This window comes from Neopsephotus bourkii, unplaced genomic scaffold (assembly GCF_033783945.1).
Source record: "Neopsephotus bourkii isolate Nb327-2 ecotype Australia unplaced genomic scaffold, CSIRO-AGI_Nbou_v1 NB_1139, whole genome shotgun sequence".
Lineage (NCBI taxonomy): Eukaryota > Metazoa > Chordata > Aves > Psittaciformes > Psittacidae > Neopsephotus > Neopsephotus bourkii.
In genome coordinates this window covers 585646-611322 of record NW_026901625.1, presented here as the reverse complement: position 1 = coordinate 611322, position 25677 = coordinate 585646, and the positions used below count along the sequence as shown (strand labels likewise).

The window sequence follows — 25677 nt, the reverse complement described above, 5'->3', positions numbered from 1 at the left end:
CGATGCTGCCCCGGCCCCTGCTCCTCCCTGGTGGCCTTGGCCGCAGCGGGGACCCCCAATCTCTGCCACTCCCCGATGGACCCGCAGGCCCCGGCCGCCCTGGGGACATCACCATCGGTTCTGTCTCATCTCTGTCTTCCTCCTGCTTTCTCTTGTGCCTTTCTCCCCTCACCTTCCCCTCCCTCCCCTGCGCTTTGTAGCTGCCCGACAGCCTCACTTCCCCCTCCAGCCCGTCCCTTTGATCCTAGGAAAGAAGCAATTGATCCTCCTTATCTTTATTGTGGTAGAGACATTCCCAGCACTGCCCTTAATTAAATTCCTCTTCATTTTCCTCCTTAAAGCCTCCCTTTACCCCAGCCCCAGACAAGTATTTGTTTTCAAACGTGCAATTAGGCTGTGAGATTGGCCACGAGCAGCCGGATCCACGGGGATCAACACGGAGTTCAGGGGTAACCTTGAGCCTTTCCCCTCCCTGTGGAGTTGAGACGGGGGCTGACGGGTTCATAGGAGCTGGAGCGGCTGCCCCATGGGTGTATGGGGCTCAGAGGCCGGCAGGAGCAGGGAGCAGAGGGCAGCATGGCCCCAGCACAGCACCCACAGACACTGCCCCTCCTGAAGCCCGGTGTCACCACAAGCTTCGGCTCATGTGCCTGTGGTGGCTGCAGAGGGATGCTCTGCTCTGCCCCTGCCAGCCTGCCTGCCCCTGCCTGTGCGCACCCGCGCAGGGAAAGCTTCTGCCTCGCCTGCAGCCTGAACTCCCCCTGCTCCAGTCTGAGCCCATCACCCCGTGTCCCATCACTGATGCAGGCCCTGCCGGCACCCAGGTGAGCCCCAGCGGCCCGGAGCTGCCGCCGGCTCTGCCTCTGCTCCGCTTTAAGCTTTTCCGCTCGGATCTTTGTCCTCCAGACGCGCTGCCCCCGGGGGCAGGAGCATTTCTCATGCAGAGCAGTCGAAATTCCCCCGGAGACAGCGCAGGAATGCGAAGCATTTTATCCCCGTACCAGCTCTTTCTTTAGCGGGCCTAAGCCTGGGCGAGGGGGGGGCGGAATGCCTGGGGTCCGGCCGGGTTTCCCATTCATGAGTGCCAACATCCCCCCCTTTCCTCCTCATCTTCCTCCTCCTCCTCCTTGGGACACCGCCACCTCCCTGCACTGCACTCCACGGTGTGCCTGGGTCGGGTGTCCCCATGGGTGCCTGGGTGAGGGTCTCCAAGCCAGGGTTTGCAGAGGGGTGAAGGGGGTGTGGAGCAGGGCTGAGGCAATGCCAGTAGCACCCCAAAGAGGAGGTGAGCACCTCTGGGTGCCTGCATGAGGGAGCAGCCTCCAACTCTTGGTGCTCCTCTCCTTGGGCACTAAGGATGCTGCGAGGGTGCGTTGGGAGATCCACCAGCAGAACAGAGATCAAATACCGAACCCAGGACCAATACCTGCCTCGCTCATCTCCAATAAGTGCAATTACCCCTTAGACACCAACCCCATCCATCATCATTATTGCTTCCAAGCTCACTGCGGTGACCATCACGCAGGCAAGGCAGGGGATGGGGGCCACCCCTCACCCCGGGCACCCCAGGGTGCAGGAACCCTCCAACCTGTCTTTGACTTCCCCAGCTGAGCTCTGCGTGCTCACAGTGGATACAGGCTGGGAAGGGGTGGCTGAGCCATGGGGTGACGAGGCTCCCAATGGCCAATGGCACCAGGGCCGTGTGCCCCACAGCCACCAGCGCTGCCTGGGTCCCCGCTGGCGCTGTCCCTCTGCCTTAGCCCGCTCTCAATAGAGAGCCCAGCTGCAGCTATTACATAAAGTGCAATTAGCGGCGAGGGCGAGGGAGGCCTCAATGGCATTAAGGAATTCCTCCCGGGCTGACGTCAAAGCTTCCCCTCCCCTCCCGCCACCGGCACAAAGGGGCACGTTATGAGCCCCCGCTGGGAGAACGCGAGTCCTCAGGGAGCCCCATGCGGGAATTGTCCCTGTCACCGGCAGCTCCCTCCTCCCCCTGCCCATGGGAAGGTGCCATCCGGCCCTGCGTGCCAGCCGCTGGCCCGGGAGATGGGCACTCGGCTGCACAGGGATGCATTGGGAATGTTGCTCCTGGCGGGATGGCACCACCCAGCCCATAGGCACTGCTGCTGCCCAGGGCAGGATGGGCTGGAAGTGGGGACCGGTCCAGGCAGGGATGCGGGCAGGTACCAGAGGTCCCGCGATTCCCATGGGGAGGGACAGCAGTGACCGAGCAGGAGCTGCCCCAGCACCGGGGCCTCCTCCAACCGCTGCCAAGGAGGTCCCAGGGGCTGTGGGTACCAGGACAGGAGCATCTTGGTGTGAATGCCCCGAAGTGCCACAGGCCCCTTCGCTGATGGCACAAGGGGAGGTGTCGGGGCCCATGCCCTGTGCTCCTACCCTGCGCTTTGCAGGGGATGCAGTGACTGCGGGTCCCAGGCATCCCCTGCAGACCCCCCCGAGCAGGGGGACGGGGCTGCTGCGGGCAGGGAAGGGTTAAAGCGTTAATTGAGGTGAGGGACCCGCCCTGCCCCATGCGGCATTTAGGGAGGATGCTCCCGAGCTCGTTCCGTTCTCTTCTCTGGCGGAGGCCGGGGGCCCCCCTGCGGCCGAGAGCTCGCAAAGCCCCGGTCCCTTCTCGCTCGGTAAGACCGGTAGCAACGAGGCTTTTCCGCCGTCCCCTTCCTCCCTTCGGGGTCTGGGCTCGGGCAGAACGCAGGGAGCTCAGGCTCGGAGATGCGGCTGCTCACGGCTTTGTTCCCGCAGGTACTCAACGGTGTGAAGAGAGCCGGGCCGGGGCAATCCCAAGCACAGCTTTAGGCTGGGTGGAGACTGGATGGAGCAGTGCTGAGGGGGAGGACTTGGCGGTGCTGGTCAATGAGAAGCTCCCCATGACCCGGCTTGAGCCCAGACCCCCGTGCTGAGTGCACCCATAGAGCGTGAGAAGCAGCTCAGGGAGGGGATCCTGCCCCTCTGCTGACTATGGGGAGCCCCCCCCGCAGTCCTGCTCCACTGCTGGGGCAGCAGCACAAGAGGGACCTGGAGCTGTTGGAGTGAGCCCAGAGGAGGCCATGGAGATGCTGCGAGGGCTGGAGCAGCTCTGCTCTGGAGCCAGGCTGAGAGAGCTGGGCTGGAACGTGAGGATGGGGCAGGTTCCCCAAACCCAGTGCAGCTCTGAGCAACCCCACCTCGAACAAAGGCAGCTCATGGAGATAATGGCCAGAAAGGATGGGCCCTGGGTGCCACCTGCAGCGATGCACCTGGCTTCACAGAGCATCCACAAAGGTCTGTATTGTCCTTGCTTGGTCCTGGGAGCGTGGAGGAGGTGGGAGATGTGCACCTTCCCCTCTGGAGCTGCCTCTGCCCCTCCTGTGGGACCTCAGAGCAACCCCATGCCCTGTGCATGGGGCTGTGAAGTGCCACCAAAGAGGTAAAGGGCTAAACTCTCAGCTAAGGCAAACTGGTTCTAAAGTCAGTGGAGTGGCACCATTTGTCCCAGAGGAGGCCGTGACTCTGCATATTTATATATATATTTATATATGTGTGTGTATAGATATATTACATAAATATATATGTATGAAATCATCTGGGACCCATCGGAGCCAGCATGCTGTGCTCTGGCGCAGGGGCTGCCAAGGCGCCTGCTCGCCTCCTCCTGCTCCCCCAGCTTGGGTTCACAAGTGGGACCAGTCTTGGGTTCAATGGGAGCTCACACACACACACACACACACACAGAGGACACGGTGCAGGGGCTGCCAAACAGCGGCGGATGCAAGTCCAGGGGTCCCTGAAGAGATCGGATCAGCGGCAGCCAAAGGAGGGGGAAATAAATAAGGGAGGGGGAAGCAGCGGAGGGGATCTCGCTTGTGCTGGAGCCCACTCCAGCATCAGGTCCCCTGTGCCTGCCCGGGCCCCTGTGGGCACACAGGGACAGTGTCACAGCCCTGCTCTGGGCGGCGCTGGGGCTGGGGGGGGCTGTGGGATGCGCACGTTCTGCTGCGTTCACCTTGGACCCGCGTTCTCCTTCAGCACCTGCTTTGCTTTCGCTCTTGCTCTGTCCCAGGACCGAGATTTTGCTGGCTTGGTTGTCAAGGGTGAAAGGGAAACTCCAGCCCCAACCAACCCCGCGCTTCTCCCTGCAGAAAGTTTGCATGGAGCTGGGTTCGGTCCAGCTCAACCCTTCCCACCACAGGGAACCTCGGCAGAAGGCCTCCCCACAGACCTTCTGAACAGAATTACACGTAGAAAACACCCCCAAAACCCTAGAAAAACCCTGCACCCCATCAATCTAACCAGATTCTTCCAAAACTCTTCATTGCACACCCCACCCTCCTTAAACATCCCAGGAGACCAACGGATCCCAGCCTCAACACGCTCCAAGTGCTCACCGCTGGCTGCAGCGAGGATGGAGAGACGGGAAAGCAACTGAACTGAGTGTGTGAAGAAGCAACCTGAAGGCTTTGGACCACGGTCCCCCCAGCCCTCTCCTCTGCAGGAAATGGAAAGCCCCCTGGGGCTGTGGATCAGCTGGGGAGCAGGACGTGCTCCAGGAAGTAGCTGATGGAGTCCCAGTGCTTCCAGAGGAAGAAGAGGAAGAGGACGAGCAGGGCGGTGCTGAGGATGCGCATGCGGGTCTTCATGAGCGGGGTGATGAAGTTGGCGATGGTGGAGACGAAGACGAGCAGCACGGCCATCAGGGCCAGGATGACGTTGATGAACTTGCCCAGCAGCGCCCGGGCGTTGGCGTTCTCCACCCCTTCCAGCTGCACCACTTGCTGCTGCTGCTGCTGCAGCTCCAGCTTGGTCACCCGCGTCAGGCAGGACTCCACCGCCTCCTGCAAGGGGCAGCACGTCAGCACATGGACCTCATCTGCCCACCCTCTCTCCCGCGCCCCATGAATGGAGGGTGCAGAGGGCTCTGAACTCCTACCTGGATGTCCCGTGCCCTCTCGTAGGACTGGTAGGCCACCTTCTCCTCCATGCTGGCCAGCTCCTGCTTCAGGTTGGTCATTTCGTTCTGGTGCAGCTCGGTGAGGTCGTTGAGCTGCTCCTCCAGGCGCTCGTACCTGCACACAGGGGGTGGAGGGGCGCTGGGGCAGGGAGGTCTCCCCATAGAGAACCCCTGCCCTCCTTCCCCTGGCACTGAGAACCCCCCTGGACCCACCTCACTGCTGGTTGTAGCTGGTTACGATGGCCAAAGGGATGGGTCTGGCAGGAAGGAGGGCAATAGGGATGGCAGCTCCCCATGTCCCTGGCTTAGCCAGACAAGCCCTGTGGCTCCCAAAGAGCCATGGAACGGTTTGGGGTGGAAGGGACCATAGAGCTCCTCCAGTTCCATCCCCCTGCCACCAGAGCAGCTTGCTCCAAGCCCCCGTGTCCAACCTGGGTGATGCGCTTCCACCCTGGCACCCCCCCATCCCTACCTGTACCGCTCCTCCTGCAAGCACTGCGTCATGTAGGTGTAATCCCGTTGCAGCTGCGCCTTGAGGTCCTCCATGGAGTCCTCCAGATGCGACTGGCTCTCCTTGATCTCGCGGAGCTCCTCCAGGATGGTGTCGAAGTTATTGTGGTGGCTGTCCAGCGTGTTGCACTTGGGGCTCCCCAGCCCGCCGGCTCCGGCCCCGGAGTTGCTGCCTCCAGCCGAGCCGGAGGTGGCACTGGAGCACTCGTCATCGCTGCCGTACTTGGGGCTGGAGACCAGCGTGGCGCTGCCGCTGAGCGCGCGCGAGGCCTCCTCGGGGTGCCCGTCGTCCAACGTGTCCTTCAGGTGCGCGATGTTGTCGGCGCTGCCGAACTTGTTCCGGATGAGGCTGGCGAACTCCCGCGGCTTGGAGACCACGGCCGTGTGCGTGGCCTGCGACAGACCCGAGAGCCCCCCCTTGACGCCTTCCACCACGCCGCCGCTGAAGCCGCTGATGCTGGAGCGAACGTTGGCACCCACGTCCTTGAGACCCTGGTGCATGTCCCGGAACACATCCTTGGGCTGCCGGGAAGGGCCGTTCTGCTCGATCTCCTTCAGCTTCTTGTGGTAGTGCTCCAGCTTCTTGTGCAGCTGCGCGATGGTCTGGGCCGACTTCTGGTTCTTCTTCTCAAAGACCTGCTTGATGCGGGACGCCTGCTGCTTGTCCGCGTTGTTGGCCAGCTTCAGGTACTCAGCCACGTTGTCGTCCCGGGCCTCCTGCTCGATCTTGATCTGCTCCGTGATCTTGAGGATCTTCTGGTGCAGGTGCTCGATGGCTGCTTTCGTCCTGTGCGGGTCGGGGGTGCCCTCGGGAACGTCCAGGCAGACGGTGCCATCGGTGTCGCCGTGCCCGGCGGTGGAGGGCAGGCTCAGCGCGGTCACATCCCCCTTGTCCAGCTGCGGGCAAAGAGAGAGGAGGAGGATGCTCAAGGAGAGAGGTACCGCCCTGGGCAGAGGGTGGGAGGGGAATGGAGCTGGGCAGGAGAGCAGTTGACCAGAGCGATGGCTGCATCACCAGCAGGTCATGGGGGGTTCTCCCCCTGTGCTGCGCTCTGGGGAGGCCCCCCCTGGAGCCCAGTGTCAAACCTCCACCAAACCAGTGGAGAGCGCAGGAACTGAGCTACCTGGAGGGACTTCAGTCTCCTTTTCAGGCATTGCCTTTTAGCCTCCTGCACGCAGCAGAAGGGGAACTGCCTGGTTTGGGTTAGGGTTAGGGTTTGTGGGTGTCTTCTGGTCCCCAGGGAGCAGCAGGCTGCAGGAGCAGGGACTCCTCTGCTTGCTTTCCCAAGGTTTCTCGCCTGGCAGGGCCAGACTCCTCCTGCAAGCACAAGCTGCTGCCTGGGAAGCTCAGGCACAAACCCATTCCCATCTTACAGACAGAACAAGTGGGGCTTTGGGGGAGCTCCTCGCCTGAGGCCACGCTTGGAATCACGGGCAGAGCCTGCACTCAAAGCCAGGTCCTGCCTCCCACACTCCGCCCTGGCCACGCTGCTTGGACCAGTAAGTCACTGGATCTTCCCGGTTCCTGGGGTTCCCATGCAAATCTCAGTGGTTGTATAAATGGCTCCTGGCATCTAATTAAGAGCTGCTTGAGAGTTAAATACTCTTGGCAGACCTGAATAATGTCTAATTTCCATCACACTTTCCCCGAATGACCCTTTAATAGGGATAATGCTGCGGGATCATTACTTAGGAGTGTGTTATCACCAGGAAATGCCTTGTGCGGGAGGGAGGAATGTTCTCGAGATGCTGCTTAGGAACACTCCGGCCTGCAGCAGGTCCTGCACGGGGCTGGGAAAAGGAGGAACAAACACTGGTGTTTCCTTGCATCTCCTCCTTCCCTGGTGCTGCTGTCCCGCTGGGAGCCCGCAGGCTTCATGCCAGGGTCTCAGCACGGAGACAGAGGATTTTGCTTGGGTTTCTTATCAAAGGGCAGAAATTAGAAGCAGGAAACAGACTTTTTTTTTGCCTAGATCTGCAATTCTTTGTACAGAAACAAACCAGACAGAAGGAAAAGGCAGCCCCGGAGATGCTGAAAGGGGAAAGCCCAGTGGGGCACTGAAGGGGAGAGTTGCTCAAGCTTTGTTTCCAAAGAGGGGAAAGGTTTGGGAATCACCCAAACCTTTGCCCCTGCAAAGCTGACCTCTGGGGTTTGTTCATTGGAGCATATTTGGGAGGGTAGGAGGGGTGGGGAATGGCATGGATCCAGTGCTGCTGACCCACGCTGACAGGCCTGGGCTGAAACCTTCACCCGAGTCCCACTGAAAGCTCTGTTTGCCCTCAGCCCCACCACGGGAAAGCCCCACCAGGTTATTGCTTTGAAAGCAACCCCCCAAAAGAGACAATACCGATCCCTGCAGCATTACCAGCCACTGCCTGCTAAATCCCAGCAAGCCTCGATGACTGTGCAGTGGATTAAGCAGGGGATTAATAGAAGGCACACTTTCCCTACATGCAGAAAACCTGCTGCTTCGGCACAGTGAAATGAAAGGGCTGTTTCCTAGCGCTTGTTTTCCAGGCAGGAGAGCAGGGGCTCATGTGGGATGCGGGAGGAATGCGGGACGCAGGGAGAGAAATTGTTCTTATCAACAGAATTCAAGCCAGGACAGCTGAGATATGCAAAAGGCTCAAGCTAAGGAGCTGAGCAAACAGGACCTGGAGGGCCACGGCTGGGCACAGTTATGCAATGCTGGTTTCTTTGATGGAGCAAAGCCTGGTGGTAGGTGAGGAGCTTGGGGCGCAGGTTGTGGCCGTGGCCCCAGCAGGGGCTGTGGGGGTCCCTGCACACCCAGGGCTGGAAGGGATTGAAACCCATTGCTAACAAATTGCACAGTAATTGCAGAGTTCAGCACAAAGCTCCCTCATGCCCTGAACTATTCCGGTTTCCATCCCCTTCAGCCTCCTAGGAAGCGCACTGGATGAGCTCATGCCTGGCTCCAGCTCCATACCCACCCTGAGCAAGGACTTTCCCTATGAGGAGTGACCGTGGTTCCAAGCTGAGGTACAACGTGGGGATGAAACCTGCACCAAGCACCACGAGCACCTTCAAGCGTGGAGAACACGAGTCCCACCAAGCTGCCAGGGAATGCTGGGCAGACCCAGGACCTGCTGCTCTGAGCTGGCCCCTCTTCCCCAGAGCACTTTATGGGCACAATGTGGGACAGGATCCACCCCATGGCTTGATGATTGCAACTCAAAGCCAGCGTGGCAGGGCTCTGGGTGTCCCCACGTGCATTCACAGCCGGAGCAGAGCTCTCACCGACCCTCCCAACCGCGTTACCCATCCCAGGGGCTGAAAATAGAAGCAGGAGCCCTGATTCACTTCCCAGGCTCCTCAAGCCTGCGGCAGGGACCCGAGCAGGCAGCCCTGTGCCCCTGTGTGCTCCCCTGCCAGCCCTGCACGGACACAGCAGCCCGGCAGCAGCTGCCTCTGCTCATGCACCCGCTTGGGAACGCTTTTCCTTACATAATACAGGCAGGAACGTGAAGGTTTCAGCTCGCAGCCGAGCTCCCACCCCTGCGCCGGCACGGACCGTACCGGTGGGCTTCATTCACCGAGCGCCAGCAGCGGAGGTAGGTAAAGCCCCCGCGGCTCTCCCTGCCCATCCCCATCCTCCCCACCCCAAGCAGCTCCAGCACCTACCTCCATCGCCGGCAGCGCTCGGGTTCCCCAGGGCTACTCGGTGTGGGCAGCTCGGCCGCGTCCCCGCTGCATCCCGGAGCCCGGCAGTGATGCACGGGCAGCGCAGGCGGCCATGGCCGGGGCACAGCGGCAGCTCCGGCAGCAAAGTTTGGGGGTAGCAGCGAGGGGGGGGGAGGAACACCCCGGTGCAGCCCCCGTCAGGGCTGGCCCCGTGTCCCCGAGCGCGCCGGGATGGAGCCGGTGGCTGCGGCGGGATCGCCGAGCCGGGAATCGCGCCAGAGCTGTTTACAGCTCCCAGCGCCGGAGCTTTCAGGGCTGTAACGCAACCCCCCCGTCCCTGTGGCGGGATGTTCACACGCCTCCAGCCCCATACGCTGCCTGTGCCCTGACGCAGGGGGTCGGGACGGGCTCCTGTCATCTGCTGTGTCACGTACCAGGGCGCCGAGCTCGGCAGAGGCAGAAAGCACAGCCCCGGCTGGGACCGACAACGGCAGCCGCCAAGCAGCGACTGGGAAGCCTGAGGGAGCTAAAAGCCACTTGTGCCAGGACCTGGTGGTGTCTTGGCCGACACCATGCAGCAGGATGGACCCGGATCCAGCCCGCTCACACCATGGAGAGTGATGGGGAAGGATGCACCGAGCCGATGGGAGAACAGGCGGTGCCCCGGGAACACATCCATCCGGCTGAGCAGATACAAGTGCTGGAGACGTTAAATGGGACAGCCAAAAAGCAAGCAGCGAGCTCTGGGTCTGCAGGAGCTGGTGGCAGTTTTGAGTCACCCTCCAGGCACTGCATTATTGCTGGGGCCAGTGGAGCTGGTGAGGGGCTAAAGCGAGATTCCTGGGCGGGAAAGGAGACCCAGAGCTGTGGATTTGAGCCCAAACCGATGGGGGTGCACAGAGCAGGGTGATGTGCCCACTGCTGCAGGATCAAGCCTGGATAAGAGCGACAGAGGGAAGCAGAATTCAACCCCCACACTTAACACTGTGCCACACCAAAGCCCTCAGTGCCCAGAGCTGATGCTGGGGCTGTTTGAAACAGCCGGAGATCAGAGCCCCAGACCAGGGGCTACACGAGGAAGGGTCATTTATAGCTCTGGTTTGAGCTGTTTCTCATTAAAACCCCAACCAAACGACGAGACAACAGCAGCTTAGGAAGCATTTCCAGGCACAGTGAATTGTGCAGGCCGGACCGATGAGCTGATCGTGACCTAGATGCATGTTTAATGGGGAAGACTGTGCTGCTCCCACCGCTGAGCTGAGCCCAGCACCGCTCAGCCTCCTGCTTCCCATCACCTCTTGGGCTGCCCCTCCATCCATCCATGCCCTGGCAGGGGAACCTGCTGCCTTGGACAGGCTCTGGGTGCAATGCTGCACCTCTGAGTGACGGTGCTCAGTGCTGCCCGTGCTGGCGCTGGTCCTGCCCTGGCAGGGATGGATTGGGAAGGTTTGGTTCCACAGCTCCACAAAAGCACCATCCCTTTGGTCCCTTCTTATCCTGCCAATGGAGCCTCCCTAAACCTCACCAGAGCCACCAAACACCCTTGCGACGCCGGCAGAGCTTCCCTGCGGGAATGCTTCCCTTGCTGGGCTCTGCCAGCTCCGGAGCAGGGGCTGTCTGCGCTGCTCTGGTAACCTCAGTGATGTGACAGGAGGAAACCAGCACAGCAGCAGCCTCGCCGGGCTGCTCGGAGCCAGGGAGGCATTTCCTTGGATCACCTTTATCCCTCCCAGCCTGTGCTTGCAGCCCCGGACACACGGAGCAGGGAGGAGGCAGAGCTGGAGCAGGCTCTCATGGACCGATCCGTGATGTGAAGCTGCCAAAGCACAGTTCAGCACCAGGAACTAAAACCCTTGGATGCCTTTAGCCCAAGCTCTGGATGCCGTGGCCCCAAATTCCTGCTCAGGGTATCCCCAGCCATGCCTGGCAGCGGTTTGGATGAGAGTGTTTGGGAGCAAGGGACAAACTGCACCAAGCACCCTGGGCTTCTCAGTCTGTGCTCTCCGGAGGACAGGGTCTTGGAGGCAAAAGCCTCCTTTCCCCATCTGCGTGAGCAACCTTTGTGCACACCAGTGCTGAGCCCCTTTCCTGTACGCTTGCCCATCAGCAGCGGCTGTGGTACCATCCGTACCCAAAGCACAGAGAAGAGCAGACTCCCCAGGGCAGTCACAGCCCCAGGAGCAGGAACCAGCCGTGCCTCCCATGTGGTGCTCAGCCTCGATGGGAAGGGTGAGAAGGAGCAGGGATGGTCCTGGGGCCGCACGGACACTGCAGCCAGGGTGGGGTTTGCAGCCTGGCCAAGCCTGGGGGCGTGGATGCCTGTGGGCAGGTTACTGAGGGGCATCATCTTTGGGTGGCTGTCTCTCATAGCATCACTTCTCGTTTCAGCTCAGGAGCCAGAGGTCACTTCCCATCGCTCTCAGCAGGGTGGGAAACATCCCCAGCTGCACAAGGCACTCTGGAAAACACCCTCTGCTTCCCAGCTCCCCCTTCTGGGGCTGCCCCAAAGCCCATCCGCTCCCCCCACAGCCTTTTGGGGCTGCCAGGAACAGCCCTGCTTCCTGATAAAGGACTTGGTAAATGCCAGGATGCTTGGGATGAGGCTTGGTTATTCCTTGGGCACCTCAGGCAGCTGCATTCAGAGGAAACTGCCTCTTCTCAGCTCCCCAGCACAAGGGGAATTTTAGGAGCAGCAAATAATGCAGAAGCAAGACCGGTGCCTGTTGATGCCCCAGCAAAGCAGCAGTGCAGCTTCTTCCCTCCCTTTCACACACAGAAACCCTGCTGGGATGGCAAAGAAAATCTCTGGATGGCCACAGAATCACAGCACATTTGGTGTGTGCGGTGCAGAATCCAGCCCTGAGCACCTACAGAGCCCTGGTCCGAGCATCTCAGCCACGAGACGGGTCACCTGGTGATGCCACACAACACAGAGCAAATGGTAGGCTTGGGCTTTGCCTTTATGGGGTGGCAGCTGCGGATGGGCTTAGCATGGAGAAGCAAGGAGGAATTCCGGCTGAGCTGCACTAGAGTGCTCTCAGCCGGGCTGGGAGAGCTGCATATGGATTACTGGGAGCCAGGACACTGCTCCTGAGTGCATTGGGTGTCCAAAGCAAGTGGCTTCTTGGCCAAGATCTCAACCCTTGCAAGCAGGGAGCTGCACAGAGCCCAGCAGCCGCCTGCCCATCGCCTGCAGCTCCTCACCCCGTATCCCTGGGCATCCCGAGTCCTTGCCTTGCCTAAGGAGCAGGGAGGAGAGCAGAGGGGGATACTCACAAAGACACCCAGCAGCGAATTCAGGAGCAATGTCCTCTTCCCGGGGCAGGGCTCGGGGGGATGCAGCTCTGCCATGAGGATGCCCTGGTCACTCCTGCAAAGCGCCTGGGCGCTGCTCCGGGAGGCAGCCGCATCCTCTCCCTCTGCCATGGCTGCGGTGAAGGGGCCGAGGATGGCGCAGGGAGCGCTTGCAGGGGAGGCAGCCAAGAACAAGCAGCACAGGCTGGCGAGCAGGGAGGCAGCCGGGAACAGGCTGGGTGCCACAGGGGCCGGTCCTGCTCCTCCACAACAACAGCACCGCCAAGCGCTGCCTGCCCGGGCTCAGCTGGGACGGTGCCATCGTCCCACGGGGCTCTGGGGGCAGCAGGAGGGGAGCGGATCCAGAGGGGCAGATCCCGGGATCCATCCCTTGGGCTGTGCCCTCCCCTACCCAGTGTTCCCTCACCTAACACCGCATCCTCCAGGCTAGGAACTGTCCCTTGTGCTTGCAGGTCACCAGGAGGGACACTGCAGGGAGGGCTCAAGGAGCATCCCTCACGGGTGAGGCTGCTCAGGGCCCTGAGGACACTTGGAGCATGTGGACAGACCCCCACTGCTGTACAGGTAATGGCACTGCCCTTTCCCTTGCTGGGGGACAGCACTGGAGCCAGCAGCAGCACCCCCAGCCCCTGCTGTGCCCGGGTTCTGGCCCCTCTGTCAGGGTGTTTGGGAGGCTTTTCAGCAGGTTTTGTGTGCTTGAGGGGGAAGCAGGAGGGGCAGAGAGGAGAGGAGAGGAGAGCAGGCACAAAGCAGGACCCTGATTTGCTCATCCTGACTCAGGAGCCAACCCCTGCCCTCAGTGATAACCCTGGGGTGGGAGGGGACGGGCAGAATGGAACACAGCAAAGTCATGGGCACTCCCTCCTCAGTCCTGCCCTACCCACCTTGGGCATCCATGCTGACCCCCAGCCGCCTGCTCCATCTAAATCACCCGGGACAGGCAGCACTCCCAGTGCCTGCCTGCCATGGAGCGGGAGCTGCTGGTGGGCTGGAAACAACAGCCATATGTCAACGAAGGCTGAGGAACAGGCTGTCTTTTGCTAGGGGGTGAATCAGTACGAGAGCCTGATATTCTTCTTCAGCTGAATTAATTAAGCAGCAATCGCGGGTATCTTTGTCTTCACAGCTATTATCTGCTTTTCCCAAAGTGCTCCTCAGCGCATCACCCCAACGGGAGTGAGGGAACGAGTTCCCACCACCACCCTTCGCTCACGCTCTCGTTCCCCTGTGACACGTGGGGAGGTGGAGAGGTGGGAGCTGACCTGGACACGATGCTCTCACACCTCCAGATCTGCCATGCAGCCAAGGTCAGTCCTGCCCCCCCCCCAAAACCCTTGTAGGGATGCTCCCGACTCATCCCCTTGGGATGCTGCTGAGGGGATGTGGGGCCAGAGGGCTGCAGGCAGCACAGCTTTACCACCACCGTTCCCTCTATTCACACTTGCAGTCATCCCTGGCCTGTTTTAGCTCCTTCCCCTGGGATTTTAACACCAGAACTCGCCTGAAGTTTGGGTGGGAGGGGAGGATGCACGTTGCCTCTGTCAGCAAATCCTACTGAAGAGATGCAAGGGACTTCCCCAAACACATGGAACTGTTGGCTCTGGCTCCCAGCTGGGGAAACTGAGGCAGGGAGGGAGGGGAAACCACTGCTGCAAGTCTCCTGCATGGGTTAATGTGGAAACAGCACCAAAAGCAGTGAGACTTGAAGGTCCTGTGTCTCTTTAGCTGTGACAGCACCTCCACACCTCCAGAAAGCAGGCTGCCTGTGACCCGTTCTGGGTAACCAGAGCTGTAGGAGGTGACAAACCACTTCCCTGCCCTGAAACCGATTGGATGCTGTGGAGCCAGAGGGAGCAGGGATGAGCTGGACACGCGGTAGCCAGAAAGGAAAGGCCAGGGCAAGGGAGATGAGCTCTGCCTGGTGGCCCTGAGCTGTCCCATGGCCTCCCAGCCACTGATGGCCACAGCCACCCGGGGTGATGCTCAGGGACTCTCTCTGCTGACTCTAATCCGCCTCACCCCGATATAGCCACTGACCCGCTGGGCAGCTAAATTTAGCAGGATGAATCCTGCCCGGTGGCAGCAGGGCAGTGGGGACGGGGCCATAAGAACAGGTCCAGGACCCTCGGCCCACCTCCCCCAGGCTGGGCAGGCAGCAGGGGTGTGGATGGAGGAGACAGGAGCAGGGAGATGGGGCACTCAGGCCATGGGCTCAGCTCCCAGCCTCGCAGCAGCCAGAGCTGCCCGTGAGCCCAAAGAGGAGATGTGGCGTGAACCCCCTTTAGTCCCCCCCGCTCCTCCCCTGTGTCTCACGGGAGAAGCATCCTGGGGAAGGTGGCACAGGGAGGGCCCGGGGGTGCAGCGGCCGCTGCTGCTGTCACTTGCGAGGGACCCCGAGGGCAGAGGGGCAGGGGCCGGGTCCGGTCCCTCGCATCCCTGGGGAGCTGCTCGGGGGGCTGAGAACCCCGCACTCGTGACCCGTGTGAGCGGGGGAGCCGGCCCGGACGTTACCGCTGCGGTAACGGTGCCCTCTAACGGCCGCTCGCCGGCCCCGCTCCAGCCCGGCCCCACGGGCCCCCCCGGCGCTGGTTGCGGGGGGCTCGGAGGGACCCCCCCCATCCCCAGCCCCGTCCCAGCGCGGGTCTCACCTGCGCGTGGACCATGCCGCAGTCCCCGCAGGCCTCCGCGCAGCTCCCGGGCAGCACCAGGCACAGGACCCCGCGGCCGCCCCGAGCCGGCTCCAGCGGGGATCGGGGGGGCCCCCCCGGGGGGCTTTGCCCCGCCAGTCCCGGGGCTCGGCTGAGCCCAGCGCTGCAGGGCCCGGGGGCTGCCCCACAGCCGCCTGCGTGCGGCTCCAGCGAGGCGCTGGCGGGGCACCAGGGGCGGATTAGTGAGGTAAGGGGAGAGCTCTGAGCGCGCTCCCGTCACCACGCGCGCTCCCTGCCCCAGCCCAGCCGCTGCCGGCGCGTCCTCGGGTGAACCACAACCGTCACCGGGGTGCGCTCCCCCGGGTGCACCAGCAGCCGTGTACGCCCCAACTGTGCCACCCTGCTCGGGCTGAGCACCGGCCATGCACCATGGGATGCACAGGAGAGCGATGCTGGAAGTGCCGTGGTACCCGCAGCCCTGCAGAAGGGGCGCCCTCCCAGCTCACCAACAAGCAGAGCTCCGTGGTGCTGCAGACCGGGGAACACTCATCCCATGGGCACCCACCGACCAGCTGCAGCTCCTGGAGCAGTCACACACAGAACCTCAGTCCCAAGCTGTATGCAGCTGCAGGTGGGAGGCAGGGGGATGTCGGAGCCAGCTCACCCTCATGCAAAGCTCTGTGCATGCACAGGGTGGGTAGAGAGCGGGGTGGAAGGATGCAGGGGAAGCATCACCCTGCAAAGCACAGCCTTGTCCCAGAGTGTGGCACGGGTGACAGGCCAGCAGCCCCTTCGGGGTCATGGCTTGGTGATGATGCCCACACTGGGCACAGTGCAGGACACATGAGCATCTCTGGGGTTACACCATGCGCCCCAGTGAGGACCAGTGCCTGGCGCTGGATGCTCAGCCTAGGCCATATTCCCACCCTCCTCCTCCAGCCACCCCATCTGCTCCCCAGCAGCTGCCTCTTGGGGGGATTTAAGGGGGAAGAGCCATGTGTGCCTGGCCTCAGCAAGGCAGAGGGTGGCCCAGTGGTGGTGAGGAACAGAGCAGCGAAGGTAGGGAAGGGAAAACTGCAAGAAGCCAATTACAAAGTAAAAGGCAATAGGAATCAGTAGCTGCTCAAAAAGCACTTGCTGAGGCTGAGCGATCCCACAAGGGATTAACCCAGCGTGAGCTCAGGCCCTTATGCAACAGGTGGAGAAAACAGCGTGGCATTTCTGGGGGGAAACTGGGTGCAAGCTGAGCGCTGGGGTCTGGCAGAGCAGAGCCACGTGTGCTCAAGCCTGGCAGCACCATCCAGCCCCGAGGATGAGGGCAGGGGATGGGTTTCCCGAGGGCTACAGGAAAATAATACAGCCTGACAATATCACCCAGCTCTTGTTTCTCTAAACAGGATATTTTTCCACTGCCTCACAAAGGCCCCAGTATCGCCTCTCTCCTTATTACTCTTTGTGTCATATGCAGTTAATTATTCATCCCCTTTGTGCTGCTCCGGGAGCGGACACGGACCCGGGAGCTTCTGTCCCGGTGCGAGCTGCTTGAGCTCACAGCATCAGCCATAACCCAGGGGCTCAGAGGGACCCAGCTCCTTGCAAGGCCAATGCCACAGGCCAGAGGGATGGAATTTTGGCTGCTGGTACCCAAGTTACCAACCCGGATGGCTCCTGGCCCTGCCCAAGTGCCTGGTCCAGGTGCCGTGGGCCAGTGGGGAGGAGCAGGGACTGCCAGGGAAGGGCCAGGGTGTCCTGATTTGCACATAGTAAAGGGGAATAGAGGGACCTGGGCAGCCAAGCCACTGATTACAATGATGGGGTTATCCTCTGGGACCAGATTCCCACATCCTGGCAGCGGCCCTGTCCCCACGTGGCTGTGGCAGAGGAGCAGCACTGGCACCATCTGCGAGCTCTGAGCATCAGCTGCAGCACTGAACCCCCCGAGCGAAAACAGAAAGGAAAAGGATCTGTTTGATCCTCTTTCCATGCGCTCAGAGGGCAGGAGTCTCCAGGTCAGATTTCCCCCTCGGTGCCAAGGAGAGACAAGCGGCTGGGGAAGGGGAACCTGTGGGAAGCATCACCCACAGTCCCTGCGCCCGCTGGGTCCCACTGCTGGGGAGTAGCACAAGGACCTCATCCACCTGATGGGTGCCAGGACCTCCCTGGCCACCTCCCCACCCCAGCCCTACAGCTCTGCCAAGTCACTGCTGTGTTTTCAGGTAAGTTAGGAAAACCAAAGGAAAACGAGGGCTGGATGGAAGCGTCGCCCTCTCTGCCAGCTCTGCACGAGGCTGCTTTAAAACTCACTTTGGACAGGACCCGCTTGGCCAACCCCTTGCAGACACCCAGCGCTGGGCTGCCTGGGCTCCCCTCCAGCCCCGTGCCGGGTCCCACTGCGCACAGAGCTCCTGACAGATCCCTTCCTCTCTCCCCCAGATCCCACTCTGGGAATCGGAGCTGGGCATCTCCCTGCCTCTGCTCCTCTGCAGCAGGAGCATCAGCTCCAGCAGCTTCAGGACCTGACTCACTCCCAGTCAGGGGCTGCCACTGTTGTGCACACCCAGGGTTGCCAGAGGGACAATCTCTCGACAGCATCTTGGTGTGCTCTGCCACAGCCCCCCATGCATGCTCATGCCCCCCCGGTACCTTATCGGCCAGGCACTCGGTGTCTTCGGTGAGCAGGTAGACGGCCCCGCTCTCGGCCAGCAGGATGGCAGTGTCGGTGGTGGAGGAGGACCTGGGGCGGCCCTGGTGCTGATGCAGGATGGCCGTGAGGCTGCTGTCCTGGGGGGCCTTGCGGAGGAGATGGGGGCTCCCCTTCTGCGGCTCCAAGGAGCCGCTCTTGGCGCGCCGGCTGCCGCTGTGCAGGCTGGTGCCGCGCTTGATGGAGGGGCGCGAGCGGATCTGCTGCAGCACGCGGTTGAAGGCGGTGGGGCGCGCCGGGAGGTCGTGCAGGGACACGGCGTAGGACACGCGGTGCATCTCGGGGGACCTCTCCTTCTCGTCGGGGGAGTCATGGTCGGAGGCGGCGCAGGGTGCAGCATCCTGCGAGCTCTGCTGCTCCCGCTCCCGTGAGCGCCGGCGGCTGTGGAAAAGGTGCTTGAGGCCGTGGCCGAACATGGACCCTTCGGAGAGCTGCTGGATCTTCTGCGGGAGAGGAGAGGAAAGAGCCCCGGTTACTGCCGGGAGGGGACGGCATCGCCCTGCTCAGCACCCACGGCTCGGGAGGACGGTGCCTGCCCCAGCACCGAACCCAAACACAAGGCTCATGGGCTCAAAGGGCTTCCGCAGGGCTCTGGTGACCCCACAGCAGCCCAAAGAGCCCTGGGGAAAGGAACACAGCGCTGCTCGAGCACTTCACTGGACACCCACGGAGAAGCATTAAGCATTAGTGGCCATTCGATGGCACACCGGGCTGAGCGCGGTGGCTTGGGATGTCCCAAACTACGCAGCTCCAACAGCGTTCCCCATGCTGGAGCAGCAGCAGGTACCCCGAAACGCAGCAAAGAGCAGCAGAAAGACCCTTCAGTGCAATGGGGGTTACTCCCAGCCTCGGAGCCTTGGCCACAGTGCCAGGAGCAGCTGCTGGCTGGAACAGGATCAGGGAGCGCTTCTCCCTGGGGGATTTTCCATGGCTCCTGAGCACAGCACGGACCGGGCTGGCCTCGCTTATGGAGGTGGAACTGCACCAAATGCAGTCCCTGCTGGGCAGCACTGGTGCCTGGGGCACGCTGCTCCCATGGGTTCCCTGTCCCAGGGGGCTCAGCCCTGTTTTCCCACACGACTTTCCCTGGGATGGCTCCTGGGAAGCGCGCTGGCTGCAGCCGGGTCATGCAATATGGATGTGGAACGGATCCTGCTCACGTTACAGCCGGGTCACTCCGGAGCGGGCTCCCCGCAGCCACTGGAATGCCCAGATTTGCATCCCCAAGAGATCCTGGCTGGGTTCCCTCCGCAATCCCTGGTGCTGTGGGTGGCAACTTCCAGCACTTGCAAAGGATGGATCCCAGATCCCAGGTCTATGGCAGCTGCCAGGCAGCAACTGTGATCCTGGGACAATGAAAGAGCCTCTCTCCTCCCAAAGCACCCGCAGCTCCCGGGAACCCAGCACTTCGCAAGGCACAGGTCTGCCCTGCTGCTCTGCCTGGGATTTGGAGGGGAGCCGAGCACGCTGCCTGTGAGGACACCAGTCCTGACCCTGCTGACGTTCAGGGGCATCTCCGCACGGATGTACTGCACCCGGGACTCTCCCCAGGGATGCTGGTTCCTGGAACTGCAGCACCGCATTTACTGGTGGTTGAAAACCAGTGGGAGATGGGCACAGGACTGGGAGCTGCTTGGCAAAGCAGTGACGTTTGAGACACGACCTCCGGAGCTGCAGACCATGGAGGATTTCATGGCCAGAAGGGATTCCTTAAAACCCTGGGCATAGAACCATGCAATCAAAGTTCGTGTTGGAAGGGATCTTAAGGCTCATCCAGTTCCATGGGCAGGGACCCCTTCCACTGGAGCAGCTTGCTCCAACCCCTGTGTCCAACCTGGCCTTGAGCACTGCCAGGGATGGGGCAGCCACAGCTTCTCTGAGCACCCTGTGCCAGCGCCTCAGCACCCTCATAGTAAAGAATGAACACCAGGAGTCACAAATCCATAAGGGCCTAATCCCCATCGCACCTGTAGTATTGGCAAGGAATCAGCAATCAGATCCTGTCACTAAACACTTTAATCCTCCTGTTATCCACTCCCCGTGAAAACTCCTGACCTTTTGGTTTTTCCTAGGAAATACATAATAAATCGACGGTGCTGAAGTGCTACTTTGGGAAATAGTGATTTAAATTTTATTCTATTTATAGAGTCTCTATGGAAACGGAGGCAGCATTAGGTAGGTAATAACTACAAACCCACAGATTCCTCCCATCAAGGGGATGGCACAGTTAGCCCTTTAGAAGGTCTCCACGAAAAGAAACGACCAACTTCCTTCCTTGAGTGTAACCAAAATGAAGGTGAAGCCAACAATAAAGGAAATAAAGGAGAGTTTTCCCTCCTCAGATGGGTTCTGGGCCTATCTGATAGAAACTCACCTCTAAAAAGAAGCCCGTGGGGTCCTTTCCAAGTGTTAATGAAAGAGCCTTTCATGGGCTCTGCAGGTGAGACTCCCAGTGGGATGGGAAGGGATCAGCACAGGGAAAGAGGGGAGGAGAGCAGAAAGAGGAATGCCAGCACCACTGCTCCAGGCTTGAACCTCACCTTGCCAAGCTCAAGGCTTTCCTACATTAAAGAGTTGTTGGGAACGGTCACCACAAACAAGTGCTATTGCAGAGCATTTGTTGATGGAAAGCCTCTCTTTTCCCACATTACTCCAGGGTTCTTACTGCACTTCCAAAGCAGTGGCATTTTCTGGCATGAAACCGCTCGTGGCTCAGAGCAGAGCATCTGCACGGGCTATTTTGGAACAGCCATTGCTTAATAACTGATGCAGGGGATACAGAGGCTCGTTTCTCAGTACAGACAGCTGTAAAGCACTGAGATTGATACAGAGATAGCTTTACTTCTGTTGTCTTTTCCTTTACTGCAGCCAGGGTCTCCCAGTTGGCAGCAGGGATTGTTTCCATGGACTTCAAAGGAGCAGCTCCTGCTTCATGTCCCAGGTAAGTGGATCAGTTCTTGAGACAAGCCAAGCCTGGCCAAGAGCTGAAAAGCCCCCGTTTTAACCCAAACCAACACTACCTTGCAGGGTTTGGTCTGGAACACTGCTCTTTGGCAATGTCCCACAGGAGACACCAAATGCTCCTGGTGCTGCCTGTGCCCATTGTGCAGGGATGTGCTGCAGCATTCCTGCTGCTGCCACACATCCTGAAACCTCCCAGTTCCTCACTAACTTCCAGCCCTGCCCCGACATCCAAACCTCTTACTCGGCTTTCAGACGCACACTGAGAGGATCTGGTTGCCACGACCTCATGGCACTGCCGCCCGCTGCCAAATCCTGCTTAATTACCATTGTGATTAATTATTCATGGCCATGGCCCGCCCAGAGGCTCCAGCCAAGGCTCTGCAGCCCTTTAAAGACATCGCACAGATGCAGTGGAAGACCGTTCCACCCCATCCCATCCTGCCCCATCCTATCCTATCCTATCCTATCCTATCCTATCCTATCCTATCCTATCCTATCCTATCCTATCCCATCCCATCCCAGCCCTCCTGCTGCTTTCTCCAGTGGACCCTCCTGCGGTCCTGGGCACATCCCTCTCCTCCCGCTGCCACAAACGCCAAGGAAAATGCACGGATGCTCTAAAATGGAAACGCGAGCACTCCCCCACACGCGCTTCTCCTCCCGGGGCCAGGATGAGAGCACAGCCATGTGACAAACATTAGTCACGTTGTGAGTGCTCTCCCCAAACGCTGCTCCCCAGCCACTCCAGAGCAACACCTGCAGGGCCAGCAACAGCTCCCAGATGTGGCCATGGGGATGCTGCAGGCCCCCACCAGCTCCCCGCCTCAGGTGGCATTCCCAGGGTGAGATCTTTGCTACCAGAGGAGCCAGATGTGCTCCTGGGGGGAATAACAGCGAGCGGCTTCTCCCACGCTGTCACCTCTGCATCTCCCGAACTGATTGCTGGGATGCTGCGTGCTGAAAGGCAGTGGGAAGCAAGGATGGGACCCTGGGGGATGGCACTGTGGGCAGGTGGGCATGGAGCATCCCACTCCAACATGAGTGTGTGCCTGCAGGGACACAGCACACAGCATCCCGGTCTCATCTCCTGCCCTCTGCTGCGCCTGGCACAACCCCAGCAGGGACCTGATGTCCCTCTGGATGCACCCCAACAGGAGGATGGGATCAGGGGGGTCCTGGTGTGCAGCTCCACACTGCGAGAGTGGGAACCTGCTGGGGTCCCTGCCAGCAGCCTGAGTGCTTTGGATGAGTGATGCCCCAGGAGATGATGGATGCGTCTGCTCCAGGGACTGCACTGCTCCTGCTCGAGCTGCTTGACAACAGCAGCTCCATCCCGCTCACCGCAGGGAGCCGGCTCACCTTGGCCGTGTCCTTTCCACACCAAAATATGCCTGGATGTGCGTGGGATTAACTAGAAATGTACCTGAGGGCTTAGAACAGGGGCTGGAGACCTTTATGGAGAGGAGGATTCCTCACATCCTCCCTGCAGTCTGCACAGGCACCAGCATGGAGGGTCTGGGAACCACATCATGGGGTCCCCAACCCCAGACCCATCCCCTCGTAGTGAAAGGATTAAACTAGCTGGGTTTGAGCTGCCATGAGGCAACGGGAGGTCAGTGCTTCACCCCATCCCAACCCCTATGGGCTGGGCACTGAACTTCCCATGGTGGGGCCTCCCCTTGTCTTTCATCCCCCTCCTCCCTAGGGGAGGTTCCCCAGCTCCAGGAAGCCCAGGGGAAGCTTCATGTCCATGGATATAAAGTTTGGATCAGGCCCTGGGAAAAGGGAAGAGCTTTAGGCCAGTGCCTCCGGACTCCTGCTGTCCTTGGCTTTCAGGTTCAAAGGAGGAAAAGGTGGGAGCCAGGAAGACCAAGACAGTGAAACTGGAGATGGAAACGATGCCAGGCTTCAACTTTCAACCCTCGTCTCCTTTGGGAAAACAGAAAGAGAGCCAGGGCAAACATCCAGAGGTGCCTGAAAGCGGGAGTGGGGCCAAGAGGTGAACACCGTGGTGGTGGGACACCCTGGAGACCCCGCTGGCTGCGAGAGGCTGGATGTCTCCTTCTGCAGGGCTTTGTATGGCTCCAGTCACTGCACTGCAGAGCACAGAGATCCCCACCACCTGATGTGTTTGTGAGCAGGACTGTGTCATGCATCCGCTGTGCTCCGTGCCAGAGCTCCCTCCTCGCCTCCCTAATGGAACCCTCGCACTCAGCAAAGGAGCTGGAGCCAGGAGCTGCTGTGGATGTGCCGGGGTCAGGGAATGGAGACAGCGCAAGGCAGGCTGCTGTCTCCAGGCTGCCAGCTCAAATCCATCTTCAGCTGGCAGCAAACAAGAGCTTACATCTGGTGTTTGCTCCCTATCCACAGGGAGATGGATCTTGGTGTGTGACACCAGGCACGAGCATGAGGACAGCAAAGGGCCCTGCTCGTCTGAACCCACCCCACAGCAGTGAATGCTGGGGCAGGGCCAGAGGGGGTTTGGGGCAGGAAAACCTTCAGGATCTATTAACGATGCCACCAACGGTAGCAACAGGAGGTAGAGGCTGACTCCGCGGTGGCTGTGGCGTGGCCAGGCAGCGCGCCCGGCTCCGCTGCGGCACCTGTGGGCAGCACCAAGATGCAATTCTTCATGTGTCCTGCCTGGCACAGCGAGTCTGAGGCTTCCATCCATGAGGGCAATTAATTGCTGAGCTACAAATGCGTTAAAGGTGAACAGCACAAAGCAAACCTGCATTAGGGCATCAATAAAATCAATGGCCGTTTGGCCACTGCTCTTGCTGCGAGCTGGACCGGGCTGAGCATCAGCTCCGAGCTGGATGAGCAACCAAGGAATGCTTGGCTCCGTGGCCATCCCCTTTGGAAGCTGCAGCTCCCTTTGCCCCATGCTCCCCCCCGTTCTAAATCACTGTGCAGGTGAAAGGGCCCAGATGGGATGGAGAGAGGCTGGGGGTGATGCGGATGAGAAGCATCACCCCGGTCAAGCCAAGCTGAGCCTCCTCGAGGTCAGGGTGTCCCTCTCCACCCAGCCCTGAGCAGCATATCCCCATGGATGCGCCTTCCCCTGGCACCAGGCTCTCCCCTCCGGCTGTTTTTAGGGCAGCAGCAGCTGTATCATCACGTCAGCAAAGCCAAAACAGCCTCAGGAGCAGGAGCTGCAGCTCGGACATCGAGGGGAAGGTACCACGTGTCCTGCAACCAACCATGGGGCTTCCTGCGCTTTAAAGCAGCCGAGTTCTCCTACGGGAACACGGCTTTTCCTTCCTGGCTGCCTTGCTGGAAGGGATGCAGGCAGGCACGGCAGCAGCCTGGCAGGGCTGGCTCTGCTTCCCTGACCTTGACCATGCTGGTGAGACCTTCTAGGCCAAGCGGCAGGCTGGGGTGTCCCACAGCAAGGGTCTCCATCCGGGATGCCAGGCTAAGTTTTGTCCAGGTCTCTTTGAAACCCAGCACCTCCATCACCACCTCGGTGCGACCACCACACCGCCTTTGACAGCGCTGCCGCGAGCAGCCCCTGGAAACACCAAAGTTACAAGCAGGGAATTCATCTCTGCAACATCAAACCCCACCACATCCACACCAATGGGACCCTGTTGAACAGCCGGGGCTCAGAGCTGCTCCGCTTCCCAACCCATGGCATATTTCTGCCCGATTTCCCAAGGGATGGCCCTGTCCTGCCCCCCTGCATCCCTGCCGCCGGGACCCGGTCCCTTCCCTCCCGCAGCGCTGCAGTGCCGCGGCGTAACTTGTTTTCCTCAGGAACCGGACACAGCCCGAAGGCACCGGGAGGAGCAGCCTCGGGGCCATTTACACGCTGTCACTTCCCGGCTGCCGCAGCACTAATCCCATTGCTCCCAAGCATCTCCCCCGTACTCAGCACCGGGGTGACTCTGGCTGCTCTCCACCGGGCTCTGCACACCCCAGGAGCACTCCCACCCCTGGGAGCATCCCCCATCTGGCAGCATCCCAAGGTGGGACCACTTCATCCCGGGAGCATCCCCATCTCAGCAGCATCCTCATCCTGGGACCATCCTCATTCTAGGACCATCACCATCCCACCAGCATCCTCATCCTGGGAGCATCCTCATCCCAGAAGCATCCTCATCCCAGGAGCATCCTCATCCTGGGACCTTACTCATTCTAGGACCAACCCCATTCTGGGAGCATCCCTAGCCCCGGGGCATCCCCATCCCACATCCTCCAAGGTCACACCTGTAGCAGGGCACGGACCAGGGTCTGGGGATGCTGGCACCCCATCAAGGCGTCCATCCCACCGGGACCCCCACTGGTGACGCCATGGGGTGCTTGCCCGACTCTGGACCCCAAGGAGTCCTCCCCCTCCGGTGCCCCCCCGGGGTGCTCGCCCCGCTGCCAGCCCACAGGTGCCCGGTGCTCACCTTCAGGTCGGGGGGCTTGGTGCGCGGCGGGGGGACAGCGCCCGCCTCGGGGGCCGCCGCCGCTTCCCCGGGCTTGGCCTCCATGGCAGCAGCGCCGGGCGGCTCCCCCGCGGCTCCGGGGTCCTCCTCGGGCTGCCGCAGCTCGTCCGAGCGGCACCGCTTCATAGCGGCGCGCCGAGCCCCCGGGCGGCGGGGGAGTCCTACGGCCGCGGCGGCGGGCGGCGCCCGGGCGGCCGCTGTGGGGCCCGCGGGCTGCGCGCCCCCCCCGCCGCGCCCGCGCCCCCCCCGCCGTGCCCGGGCCGGGCGGCGGCTCCGCGCCGCGGCGGCTCCGCGCCCGCCGGCACCGGCATCGGCATCGCCGCCGCCGCCGCCGGGGCCTGAGTGGCGGCTGCGCTGGCCAATGGCGAGGGGCGAGGGGCGGGGCCGGAGGCGCTGATTGGCGGCGATTGGCGGCGCGGAGCTGGCGCGGCGCGCGGTGCTGGCGCGCCCGCCGAGCCGGGCCGACAGCGCGGGGACGGGGCGAGCCGCGGGGGGGCGACGCGAGCTTCGTG

General features: G+C 61.1%; 1 protein-coding gene across 2 annotated transcripts; it reads right to left on the bottom strand.

The window, feature by feature from the left end:
- Positions 1 to 3509: 3509 nt before the first annotated feature.
- Positions 3510 to 25317, bottom strand: TMCC2 (transmembrane and coiled-coil domain family 2). Of its 2 annotated transcripts, XM_061362825.1 has the most exons (5): positions 25127 to 25317; positions 17708 to 18208; positions 5421 to 6355; positions 4928 to 5063; positions 3510 to 4832 (listed from the first exon to the last, which is right to left on the bottom strand). In XM_061362825.1, the coding sequence occupies exons 1-5, from the start codon at positions 25289 to 25291 to the stop codon at positions 4521 to 4523; spliced, it is 2049 nt and encodes a 682-aa protein (XP_061218809.1). In that variant the 5' UTR covers positions 25292 to 25317; the 3' UTR covers positions 3510 to 4520. The 2 variants fall into 2 exon arrangements, with proteins under 2 accessions (XP_061218809.1, XP_061218810.1); XM_061362826.1 differs by lacking the exons at positions 17708 to 18208; positions 25127 to 25317 and adding an exon at positions 9102 to 9360.
- Positions 25318 to 25677: the final 360 nt, after the last annotated feature.